This window comes from Melopsittacus undulatus, chromosome 4, assembly GCF_012275295.1.
Source record: "Melopsittacus undulatus isolate bMelUnd1 chromosome 4, bMelUnd1.mat.Z, whole genome shotgun sequence".
NCBI classification, from domain to species: domain Eukaryota; kingdom Metazoa; phylum Chordata; class Aves; order Psittaciformes; family Psittaculidae; genus Melopsittacus; species Melopsittacus undulatus.
The window spans coordinates 51,061,374-51,074,704 of NC_047530.1; the positions used below are offsets into that span (position 1 = coordinate 51,061,374).

General features: G+C 42.0%; 1 protein-coding gene across 2 annotated transcripts; it reads left to right on the plus strand.

Moving 5' to 3' along the window:
- The first annotated feature begins 917 nt into the window (after nt 1-917).
- MRPL23 (mitochondrial ribosomal protein L23) lies at nt 918-12,157 on the plus strand. 2 transcript variants are annotated; one of them, XM_034062613.1, is made up of 5 exons: nt 918-987; nt 1,157-1,279; nt 2,046-2,128; nt 3,939-4,012; nt 11,787-12,133. In XM_034062613.1, exons 1-5 carry the CDS (start codon nt 959-961, stop codon nt 11,943-11,945), a joined length of 468 nt encoding a protein of 155 aa, XP_033918504.1. In that variant the 5' UTR covers nt 918-958; the 3' UTR covers nt 11,946-12,133. The 2 variants fall into 2 exon arrangements, with proteins under 2 accessions (XP_033918504.1, XP_030904997.1); XM_031049137.1 differs by lacking the exon at nt 918-987 and having other exon boundaries at nt 1,256-1,383; nt 11,787-12,157.
- The last annotated feature ends 1,174 nt before the right edge of the window (nt 12,158-13,331 follow it).

Here is a 13,331-nt window from a genome sequence, read left to right on the forward strand (position 1 = left end):
AAATTTTTTCAGCAAGAGGCTGGTCAGGCATTGGCACAGGCTGCCCAGGGCAGTGGTGGAATCTCCGTCCCTGGAAGTGTTCACAAACCGTGTGGATGAGGGCCTCAGTGACATGATTTAGTGGTGGCTTTGGCAGTGCTGGGGTAATGGTTGATGATTTTAAAGGTCTTTTCCAACCTAGTTGATTTTATGATTCTATGACACCTTCCACTAGATCAGGTTATTCAAAGCTGTTTCCAGCCTGGCCTTGAACAATTCCAGTGTGATGTGACATACGCAGCTTCTCTGACCACCGCTCCCACCCCCTCATGGTGGAAAGTTATTTCCTTGTGTCTGATCTAAACCTCCTCTCATTTTAAAACCGCTGCCCCTGTCCTGCCACGACAGCCGCTGGTAAACAGCCTCTCTCTGGTTAAGCCCTCCTTCAGGTCTCCCCAGTGCCTTCTCTTACCGTGCTGACCAACACCAGCTCCTCTCAGAGGAGGCATCTCAGCCCTCCCACCATTTTCGTGCCCCTCCTCTAACAGGCCCATACTTGTTGTGTGCTGGGGACCCCCGAGCCGGCCGCAGCACCCCTGCCGGGGTCTCACACGAGGAAAAGACCTCCAGAAACGCAACCACCGTTGCGCAGACCCCCATGGGCATCACTGTGCAGGTGCTACCTCCTACCCCCCACCTCCCGGCCCTTGCGGCTCCTCTGAGGGATCCTCCTCTGCCCTAAAGCTGTATTCCCTCTAGCGTGGTCCCAGGGGCCGGCGATCCCAGGTCGAGCTGTCTTTGTGGGAAGGCACCTGGCAGAAGGGGACCGCCATGGGGTGGTCAGACACCGCGGGCCCCCCACAACCCCTCCTCGCAGCCCCCACCGCGCTCCTCCGCTCCAGCAGGGGGCGAGAGCTGCCGTCACCGCCCCGCCGGGAGCCTCTCTGGCGCCGCACCGCTGTCGGGCCGAGCTTCAGCCATGGCAAAGATAGGCGCCAAGAGGGCCGTGTGAGCGGAGCTGGCCGGGCCGGGTTGGGTTGGGTTGGGTTGGGCCGGGCCGTGCTGTGCTGTGCTGTGGTGGGGGGAGGCCGAGCCGAGCCGAGCCGAGCCGGGGGTTGTGGGTGCGGCTGTGGGGGTGCCGGTCGGTCTGTCGGTCACTGGAGTCATGTCGCCGTAGGTACCCGCTGTTCCAGCTGGGCGGCCCGCAGCTTCGGATCTTCCGGCCCAACTTCTTCATGCAGGCGGTGCGGCCCGGCGTGCCGCAGCCCGAGGATACCGTCCAGTTCCGCATCTCCATGGAGTGAGTGCGGGGACGGGGCACCGCATGGCTCCGGGCCTGCCGCGGAAAGGGCTGCCCTTGGGGTACAGAGGAACACACACCCTCCCCGCAGTGCCACCTGACGGGTACACTGCCCTTTGGGCTGCAGCTTGTCTTGGTAGGGGTGGGAAGATGAGATCCCCTTTGGGCCTGGGGAAGGGTCTTCTGCCTCAGAGAGAACTTTTAGAGAGTCTGGATTTACTGATTTAACTATGAGCTTTGCTTTGCTCCTCTTCCTGAGAGTTAATGGGGCTCAGCATTCCCAGGGGTGGGCTTAGGAAGAAGGAAGTGCTTACAAGAAGATACATAGGAAACAATGTGATGTCCAAGTATTTCTGAGGACTTTGTCTGCCTGACCAGTCTGGTTGCACACACTAAAATCCACAGCCCTGTGGCAGGTCTTGGAAAGATTGGAAACTGCTATTCAGGTTAAAAAGGAGTCTAGGGTCAAACAGTGAGAAAGGCTACCTATTCTTGCTGAATAAGGAATATATCTGGGATTTTGACTGTTGAGGCTACAGGGGATAAAATATTTGTTATTGTTACAGTTTATGGATAATGAATTGCTGTAGCAGTGTGTGATCTATGTTGAGTTTATACTTCTGTGCACTAGAGCTACCTTTCTTAAAAGGAGAATATGTATTTATTCTGGAGTATTAACCACTCTGTAAATACTCTGGCTCTGTTGTATTTTATTTAAATATTTATACTTTTCTGTCTTTTCCCAAATTATTTTTGCATTGCCTAGAATGACGAGAATAGATGTCAAGAATTACCTTGAAAAAATATACAATGTGCCAGTAGCTGCTGTGAGGACCAGGATACAGTATGGTAAGTGCAGTTGAGTGGTGCAAAGGAATGGCCACAACATCCCTGCACAGCCAGAACAGACTTTTACTATCCAAAGATTCATTAGATCTCCACAAACTGTGGTTCCAGGTGCTTAGCTGGTGATGTCCATCAGTATAATTATTTATTTCTCCATTTGAATGAAAATGCACTGTTTCATACTTGAATGCTTTGGTCAGATTATGACATAAATTTAGTTAAAAAAAAATCTGAATTTTAGAAGGCTTGTTCATCTGACAGTTACCTAGCTTGTGCTGTATGCTTTTGTAGTTGATACTGTTTCTTCGTGAACACCAGTGGGTGTCTCACTTCAGAAGGAACTGCTTCATGTGTCTTAATAAAATCAGTAATTAAATTTAATTTCAGCCATAGCCTTAAAAAGAACCCCCAGACTGAGCTGAGATTATCTGGCATGCACACAGAGGAGGTGTTATGGTCTAACAAAAGGCAGTTTGTAGAGCAAAGAAAAATATTCTGTTAGACCAGTAGATACTGTTATAAAAACATCTTGACAAACTTCCAGTTTTTCATCACTTGTCACCACATTTCTACTACAGACCTGTATACATCTACTCATGGTGTTGCCCTGTGCCACTCCTACAAAAAAACCCAACCGAAACAAACCCACAGCAAAACCAAACACAGCAAAACCAGCCCAGGATAAAAAATAAAAATATTCCTAGTTTAAGTTATGCTGGACTCTGACTTGGAGGAGAGGGATCTAACTCTAACTGAAATAAGCTAAATTTTTGTAATGTCATCTTTACATATGAATGCTTCCATCTCCAGAGCTTCTCTGACTGCAGCTTGGATGCGGTGCAAAGTCAGGAATATACTTTTCATGGTTTTTTTTTTTACTGTTTGATCACCAGGCAGTGTGTGAATCAAATGGAGGGTGACTTGTTGGTGAGGGTATCTTTGATGGCTGTTTTTTTCTTTATTCCATGCAGTGACTAGCAAAGTTTTGATGTGTTTATAATGGTAAGATTAGGGATGATGTTAAGAAAAGGATGGGAAAAAAAACTGTAACACTGAAAAATGGAGAATGAAAGAAGCTTTAAAATATGATTGTAGAACTCAGAACATACAAAAGGAGAAAAAGAAAACAGAAAGCTTATCAATAATATGTTTATGTGGAAAATCCAAACCACCAGAATTAAAATCTTAAATAACAAAACACAAAGGTCTAAACAGCATTGGAAAATACATTATAACATGTTTCTTACAACAATTTCATCTGACACTGCTAATGGAAGAGGTGGTAGAACGTACATATTCAGAGATAAAAAATGAGAGTTGGTTAAAATGACTAATAATTTGAGAGCTTTAATGTATGCCTTACATGCAGAGAGTAACTTTAAGTTCCCACTCAGCTGTTACCAGTATACTTGCAGAAGGTTGAAATGATTGTTTGGATGTGGAGTGTCATTTCCTGGTGTATGAACAGTACATCCAGCTCATCAGCTGAGTAGTAAAAATTGACAAGTTTCCTGCTTGTTTTCATGAAGCTGTTGATTTTGCAAGGACTGTTTATCCCTCCAGGCCCCCTAGTCAGAAAGCAGGAGACTTACCTCCTTGTTTGCAGACTTTGTGTGATGTGAAGGCACAATGGCTGTCAGCAGCCAGAGTCTGGTGATGCCACACTTTTGTAACTGTGTTGCTGTGCTGGTACTGAAGAAAGAGTATTCCTCTTAACAGTAAATCAGAACTAGTGAAGTCCTCCCTTCAGCTTGGCCTAGTTTTGGGAAACTTGGAAATCCAGGGAAGTAAAAGGTGGGATTCTCTTCTGCAGGTTCCAACAACAAGAGAAATCACAAGAATCAAAGAGTGAAGAAGCCAGATTATAAGGTCGCCTATGTACAGCTGGTGAGTTAACAGGAATGCTTGTGGGGAAAAAGGGAAGGGACTGTTATCCAGCCAACGTGGAAGTAATGAATTGTCTGGCTGGCTGAATATTTCTGCCAGTCCTCTAATAATGACATTTTCTTTAATATATTCCAGAATGTATAAGGGCATTTAAATATTTCAGTCTAAAAATCAAATTCAAACAAGTGGTTAGTTTTAAAGTCCTGTATTTGTTTGAGGTCTGTGTGTAAGTTATGGTCTGATGTCATATGGTGCTGCTTTGCCAGTGAGTTTCATGCTGACCCTGTACTCTGTGTGCTGGAAGGTTCACGACTTGTGTGGTTGATTGCTGAAACATCCAGTAAGTGAAAGAATATATTGTAAGGGTAGGGAACTTCTTATTAAAGCTTTTGGATTTCAGAGAAGACTAAGGCATATTCCTTGGAGAGCTCTTAGTCATGTTTAACAAGCATGCATTGTGGCTAAACCAGGTTCTGAAATGTATGTTGGTTGCCTAGTGGAAAAGGAGCTTCATGTTCTTACGAGTTTCTTTCATAACAGGAGCATATTATAGCTTAGACTTCTCTTGGGCTTACCTGTCTCTATGTGAAAAAGAAATTCAACCACTGACAGAAACCCCCTTCACATACCAAAATTACATTAAAGGAATGCTATTTATGGTTGTAAAACCATAAGCTCAAAATTGCTGTTGACAATACAACCTCAGTGTTACTCCATCCTGGGACAAGGATTCAGTATGGGGAGAACACTAATCTTAAAAGACTGCATAAGACTTCATATGGACTTGGGCTTAAATTAAAGAGGCACGGACAATGGGAAACCTGATGACTTTATGATTTTTCAAAGTTTAAATGTGCTTAGAATTTTTTTCTCTAAGCCCCTTCTGAGAATGGGAGTGAAAATGGAAGTGAGAAGTGTGTTTTTCTAGACAGGCTTTTCATTTAAAAGAACAGTATAAAGTACAATACTAATAGAAAGTAACAGTGTTGTATTTAGGTAAGGACTAAGCTTCATTTTTCTGTGCTGATGTTAAAGGCAACCTCATCTGTCTGGGGATTTTACATTATGATGGCTAAAAAACACATTCCTTTTTCAATGAAGATTCTGTTTTGATGGGAGAATTCTCCCACCTAGATTGTCTGTGCTAGGTTTTTGTTTGCCAAAGATCAGGTATGAAAGATTAATTGAGAACACAGCTGAAGAATTGTATGCCAGGAGTGATGTTGAATCTTTAAAGTGGCTTTCTTCAAGTGTCTTTAGTAGGTGGATGCAGGCACTTTCCATTGTCTTGGCCTCCTGCTAGTGACTTCTTTGCTTTTATTCACTTGTGTCTCTTTTGTCTGCTGAGTTAAGGAGGTAATCTGCAACCCACAGATACTCATGGGGAAAGAGTGGGAAGCAAAATGCAGCTGCACTGTGGAGCAAGCCATTCACAGTACCTTTACGTCAAACCTCTGATCCTAGAATAGTTGCCATTACCTTAAAGGTAGCTCCACAGTGGAGTGGAGCATTACTCAAACTAGCTTTTTACTGGAAGCAGTCACACAGCAGTAACTGGTCCTTCCTTCAGCCTCTCATTTTGTCTGCTGGGCAACACACAGAGTGCTCTGGTACTGTGGCTGGGGACTGCTTTCAGTATACAAGACAGCAAATGTCCCTGACTTCATTGCCCTATAGTATAGTGTCAGCATGAGTTGACATGGCAAGTTTTCCATCTGCCCTATTAATGGGATCAAGAGACCACCTTTTGGTGTTGTATTTCATTGGAAGTGAGAAAATTGTGACTGTTTACTAAACTCTTGTCATGTAACTTTGGTCTGTCCATTTCCCCCTCACCTCATTCCTGGTCTCTTTGCTCTCTCTTTTCCTGTTGTTGTTGGTGCCTGTAATTCCTTTAACTTCTAGGTTTGTGTGTGTCTTCCCACCCCTTTCTCCTTTTGTTCTTTGCTTTTCATCACTGGCTCTGCCTCAGACAATGAGCTCCCAGTTCTGTGTTCACACCAGCTTTAAACACTGGGTGAGGCCAGAAACCCAGTGTAATTTCTGAAATTGAAGGGTTTGCCTTCATTCTCATTCATGGTGTGATTTAGATTGTAACAGGCCCCATGCAGTCCATTAGGAATATCTGCCTAATTTAGGAAAGTCTTTGGTAACCACTGTAAAAACCTTATTTTCATGACAATTAGTTTGCATCTATCGTGAGTCAGAGTAGCTGGGCTTTCCCACCATTTTTACCAGCTGTGTTTTCTTTCATTAATCCAGTTTCAAGTTAAAGCTGCTTATGACAGGAAAAATAAGGACGTTTTTGGAAGGTCTTGAGTTGATCTTTGATTTGCCCACTAGGTGGAAGTATTGCTCTTCCCAGTGTAACTTGGGCTGTTATGAGGTTTACCTGAATGAAATTGAGTATCTTCTCCAGTTTTGCTTCCCTGCTTTGTAAAACATCACCTTATGTGTTCCAGTGCAGCGTACATATCCATTAACTTACTGCAAGTGTCTCAAAGGTGGAAGGTGTATGAAGTCATAGTCAACATACCCTTAGGTGTCAGATCAGTGCCCCAGCTGTTCCACATGTAAGAATTGTTGTGCTTTCTTTTCCAAATACTATTTCTTGGAGATTCAGAGCTGTTTACTTTATTCTCAGGCAGTAACTGGACAAATATATGGTCTGTCCAAGCATAATATTTTCACACTAAAAAAATACCTCAAATCATAGAAGGCTGTGGATCAACAATATCTTGCTATTCCAGAGCATGTCTGCCTTTTTTCCCCTTTTGGAATTTAGTGAGAAAGGTTTAAGTTTTGGAGACTTACAGCCTTGGGTATCAAATGCTACTTTTTTACATTGTTTTATTTTTTTAATTAAGACAAAGCTATATATCTTTGCAGAGTAGATGAAATGAATGTAATAACAGCAAACTCTCTCCTGACTCCAATACAGTTACAATTATCCTCATGTTATTTAAAGAAAAAAGGAGAAAAGAAAATCAACGGGAAACTTCACAGTTGCATCAACATTAGGGAAATTAAAAAACAACAACATCCCCTCCCCTCCTCCTCCTTCAGTGTTCTTGCTGGTTTAGCTCAACAGGTTTTAGCACCCGTGGGAGCACAACTGTAGACAAGCCTCTGGAATCCAGACCTATTTTTAATTAAACCTGTTTTGAGAAATCTAATGGAGATGGCTGTAAAATGGAGTCTGACCTTGTCAACATTAGGACTAACACCTATTTAGCTGCATGAATGATGGCACTGGTGGGAACATTTTTGTAAATGCTTTCTCCTCAAACCCTGTGTAGACTATCCAGTACATTCACAATAGTTAACCTATGCACATCAGATGTGATTTTTCTTTGACATGTAGTGAATTCTGAGGAGGCTTGGATGCTTTATACACTGTCCCATTCCTGTGTGGACTTTTGAAGTTGCTTTCTGTACTGTTTGCAGCAATATTTTAATATCAGATGTTACCACTGCAACAGTAGGAGAATTGTTCAAATGCACTGAATTATTAAACTTAGCTATATTTGCTGCAACTGTTGGATTGAATCCCATGCAGTTGGGAGTCCAACATTTTTTGTTAACAATACTATAAACATCGCTTCTCCTAATTCTGAAGGACAGTAGTAAGTGCTTCAATTATCTAAGTAAGCAGAAGATCTTGCAGTTGTTTACATGGTCAGTGTTTGCTGCATCATTCCTACAGAATAATATCTGTGCTGACCTTCCATCCCTAAACTTTTCAAGAGAAGCAAAGGTCAGAGAAGTATAAGTGAGTTTGTGCTGGGTAATCCTACCAGCAATTTACTGACCTGAGGCTCAGCAGTGGAAAGGCTACCACTTGACTACATAGGCCTAATTATGGTCACTTAACCTCTCATTAAAATGAATGAAGGCAATTTGTACCACTCCCTGTGATAACTTCTTCTACAAAGTCAGAGAGCAAGGTGTGGTTTTACCCTTTCTAGTGACAGAGGCTTGAAATCTAAGGGGAAAATACATGTTTAATGCTTAGGTCACATTTTATCTTAAAAGATATGAGCATTTAACATGTGAATCCTCCTGAGGCCTTGTATATAAATCAGTTTTACATTTGGGTAATACTGAAGTGAGGATTAGAGTTGTGCAGGAGTAGAAGTTTAATGGCTCCCATTTCTGTTATCTAAACATTAGACCACACATCTCACTTGTACATAACCTTAGAATTTGTAGAGAAAAGGGAAGTTTCTGGGATGACTCTACATTGAGAATAGCAATGTGTAGAATCATCACATTGCCTTTATTTTTTAGGTGTGTCAGTATAATCTCTCTGACTTGCTTTGGTTGGTTTTTATTTTTCTTCTTTTTAACATTAGATCTAAGAGCATTTGATGGTCGAGCTTATCCTGACAAATTCCTGGATATCACTGTATCACCTCACATTGATGAAAAAGGTCTTTTGCTGGCAATGCAGCATGCAGTTCCAAGACAGACTAAATTATCTGAGCAAAAGGATTTTTTTGCCAGTGCCTGTCTTTTTTCACAGGATTTTCTTTTAGCACAGATATGTCAGGTAGGAAGATACTAATATTTTCTCCTGCTTTTTGTGTGCTTTTAACTAAGGTGATTATGCTGGCAGAAGCTCTAAGGGAGGACCAAACCTTAGCCTTTTTAGAGCTTATTTCAATTTATGTGAATTTCAGTAAGTCAGTGATTAGAAGGGTTAAATGGCTTACAAAAGGTAAAACAGTGAATAAATCCAAGGTTTATGAATAAGCCAGAATTTTGATTTCTGGTAGAATGTGCCAGCATTTTGTGTTCTAGCAGTTTATAAAACAGATAAAACCCTGATGAACTTGGTAGAAAGTTGTTTGCTTTATTTCAGTTAGGATTTCATTCTGATGATGCATTTATCATGGTTGTCAAATGGTTGCTGTTTACCTAGAAGATGTGTAAGAAAAAGCACTAAATAAAGGAGTGGCAATCCCTCCATTCTTTTGGTAGGCATTTTTTGAGAAGATGGCGTATGATCTTGAACCTCAGTAGCCTCTGGCATCGTGTGGAAAATGCACTGAATGTAGATATGCTTGGACAGACCCACAGTCCTTTATGTAAGCTGATGCCTTTTGGTATTTTTGAAATTTTGAAATACCCAAGATCCAGGCTTCTTCTGAAAATTAGCTACTGAGCATGCACAACAGCTATTTTTCATACAGCTTTCATCACTCCAGAGTCTTACAGTGCAGTATTACTGCATGGTATTGTTACTTAGGATTTATCAGCCTTCAGTTCTCAGGGTGTAATGTCTTGGCTGTTTTGAGTTGTGTCTGGCTGCCAGCCAAAATCAGAATTTCTTCACAAAACAAGAGCTGGAAAGAGCCAACTTGTCTGTGCTGATTTTGATTTATTAAAAGACTCCAGATAGAGACTGACATTTTCAGCTCAATATTTGACTTTCACCAGCCTTGATATGGGAACTGTGAGCACTTTGATAAACAGCTGAGAGGTTTGTCTGGGTTTGCTAAAGCCTCTGTGCATATCTTTTTTTTTATTGTTTTGCCTTCTCCCTCCCCTCCCCCCCCACCCTTTTAAAAATAATAACTGTTTTGCAATGCTTAGTGAATTACCATGGATGTTGTTAGTATGCTTTAGGGACAGCTTTCCTTCATCCTCCAATAAGGGAAGTGCATTGGTCCTGGAAGCATACCAGAATGGAAGTGCTGCATAACAAGAACAGTCCCTTACTACACTGTTACCAACATAAATAGTTCTCAAGTTTTCAGTGTAGGTGGTATGCCTACCATGTTAGCCTGAATTGTTTTCTGACTTATTCAACTAAAATGGCTTCCTCTCCAGGGCAGACAAGTCCTTAGAATCAGCCCTGTCTGTCCCGTAGTTACCACAGGGCTGAGTGACCCACTCACAGTGCAGTTAAAACACAGTATTTTTTTGTAATATAAACAGATTCTTTTCCAAATGCTTCAGTGTGCTAAAATCTTGGGCAGCACTTGGCCTCAAGAGTGCTTGCTGCTGATCCTACTACAGGAAGGGTTTCAGTAGGCTACAGCTTTGGGATTGCTCAAGGACATTGATAAGGCCAGTTTCTGTGCCTAGAAATGGAACTACACTTTAATTGCTATAGGACAGCTAATATAAACATACCTGTTGGTAATTTAAAGGTACAAAAGAGTTGAAACCTCAGAGTGTACACCATGGAAAGGAAAACCTTGATTTGTTCCAGTTGATCTTATCCAGGCTAGAATCAAGGAAAGAGTAATGTATACAGCAGCTCCCTTGTTGTTTTTGTAGTATGGTCAGGCTCTGAGGAAACCCCCAAGAAGTATGCACTACGAAAACAACCAGAGGATTGCTGGGTATGAGTTGGTATTTCCTAGATTCCAGTCTGGATAAGCTCAACTGGGATAAGTCTTTTTGGGGTTTTTTTTTTTTTTTTTTTTTTTTTTTCTTTCCGAAGTGTATGCTTGAGGTTTAAATTCTTTCACACCTGTAAATTACCAGGTTGAGTGTATTTGGCTAAATGAAACATAGCGCACATTCAGCTGGGACAGGGACATGGTGACGGGGTTTTTTTTGGTTTTAATTATGTCACATTTCTGATCCCAAAATGTAGTATAGGTAGCTGTGTTGTGGAAGACTCCTTTCGTGTCCTTCATGGAACTACTTCATAGCTGGGCCTCTTGTTTGATTGCATTTATTGCACAAATGTAAGGAATGGCTGATCTGAAAAACAACAAAACTGACAAAAAAACAAACCCCCAGCTGTTTTCATCCAAAGCAGTTAAATGCTTTTTTAAAGATTTCTGTATGCGGTATTTTGCCAGAAAAGTTAATGTATGGTAATGTTTGGAAGTGTTTTGGAGAGTAATTTTAGACTTATGGATTATCAGTTATAAGTTTTATGCAAAGACCCATACAGAACTGAAGGACTGTTATTGCTAAGTTTAATGAAGTTGTGCTTAGTGCAAACCGTACTAAAAAGTAGGTAGGTAATGTTAATGGGATAGCACATTTCCACAGAATAATGATTTCCTGCTGTTAGATAAAAAACAGAGACCAAGCAAGTGTTTATTTTCCAAGTGGGAGACATAGGTCTGATGATGATGTTTCACTAAAATTACTTGTCTATTAGGCAGAATGACTGATGCAGATGTAATCACTTTAATCTCATTAGTGATGTATTAGACAGATTGTTCCCACTGTAATTGTTTTACACTATAATCTTTATTCCTGTTGATAAGAGACCTGTGATATCTGTTATTCTGTATTCCCACATTACACCCTACAATAACAGCTGCTAGGACTGTTCTCTCTTATCCTTAGCTGAGACCTAAACAACTATAACCGCTGCTCATGCCCTGAGTGTTAACATAATGAATGCCTGCTCCACCATGTATTTCCCTGGTGGTGTTACTTTAACAAAATCACCCATTTTGCTCATCTTGCTTTTACTGTATGACTCATACAACATCTCTGAGCTGGTACAAAGTCTTTGAAGAGGTGTCCATCTCCTAACCATTCATGTGTAAAACAAACAAAAAAAAGATGTCAGTGTCTTAATTAGCACACAGAGGAGAGGCTGAAGGATAGCTTGGGGAGGTGGAGGGATCTATGTGTATCTGGGGGAGAGGGGAGGGGTAGAAAGAGGTCTTGGGAGGTTAGAAGGTACGATTTTGCACTAGTTGAAACTTCAGGGTGGTCTTCCATTGTAAGTACATTCATCATAGCTACCGCAGAAAGGCTGGAATGTCTCTCTGACCATTTGTTTTCTCTTTAGGGCCAAGGACAAACCTTTCAGTTTCCCAACCTATTTCCAGAGAAAGAAGAAGATGCAGAAACTCGCTCTCATGATGACTTCAGAAATAAATATATGGAGAGTGAGAAGCAGAGGCAGGAAGGTGACCCCAGACGAGGTGGAGTTCCTGACTGGTTTTGACTTTGATGCAACAAGCCAGCTGCCTTTCTTTAGGCTCAGAGAGATTTTGATCAGCAGACTTGCACTCTTCTTGTAATGACTGAATGTTTATTCTAGAGCAGCCCTTGCTAGCATGTCTTTTTTCCTGGGTGTTTGTGCACGACTACGACAAAATGGCCCTAAAGAAATAAAAAGGTAAAATAAATCTGTCTGCATCAGGTCTTTCCTATGAACTTGTGGACAATTTCTAAAATGTGGAATTGCTCATTGTTGTTTCTGACTGTGTGAGTGTCATTTTGCTTACTTTGTTCCTGCTTCTGTGCATTGTTTTGAGTAAGAGTCATTTAATTTCCCAGGGTAAGTGTAGTTGCATTCTGTAGAATGGATAAAATGTATAGGTCAGTCAGAGGTGGACATGAAGGTGTAGAGAACTGAACTATAGGCTCAGGATTCCCTGTTTGTCAGTTACTCTGTCCTACCATCCTGTGTATTGCCTTCCTTGCAAAGTGACCCCTTGTTGTGGTTAAGCTGAGCCCAGGACATCCCTTCTTTCCTGGAGATGTGTGTGTGATCTGATTGCACTCATTTAATGATCTTGTGATGTTTTGGAGGCAGGGTTTATAAGATAGGCTTGTGACCAGGCACCTGTGCATTTGATATCCCCAGAAGCTTCAAGGAACAGACAGAGGTGGTGCACAGTCTTTGCTTGCTGTGGTGCAGTGCAGGTATTTGCCTTCTGTGGGCAGCTGCATGTAGGAATGTTGTTGTACTAGTATTCCTTCTCCTGTCCACAGCTACCTTGCAGTGCTGGCAAGAGCTCTGTGTGGACACAGTTGTACTGGCATAGAAATGCTGCCAGTGTAGGCTGTTTTGTGCTCAGTTCTAATAAAAGACTCTTTTGACTTTTTCTGTTGCAGTTCCCTCTACTTCCAAGTTGCTGATGCCCGGGCAGTGATATAACTTTTCTAGGCCTTCAGGGATGCCACATTCAGGGTTTCAATTTCTTGGCTCTGCGGCTCTTTGTCCTTCCTCTGATGAGGGTATTTCCTCTTCGCCTTGGTCAAGCAGTGTGCTCTGCAGTTGTGTCAGAAATGGTGGGGGAATAGGAGGATTAGGAAGGACTTCACCACAGAGGGAGAAAGATGTGTTTCTGTAGGCCACTGGCTATAACATGAGCACATGCAGGGTTAAACATACAGCTAATGTTTCCCTAGCTTTTGAATTCTGCCATTTGGAGCAATTGACAGGGTACTGAATGAGCCCATGTCTTGAACGCTTCTACCCGGGTGCTCTCCTTTATTGTTCCGTGTCTGAACTTCTTGTTTGGACAGCTAGCAAGATGTTTACAAGGAAACAGCTGTTCCCCAGAGAGGCAATCCAAGTAGGATTTTACGCACCCCCTTCTGT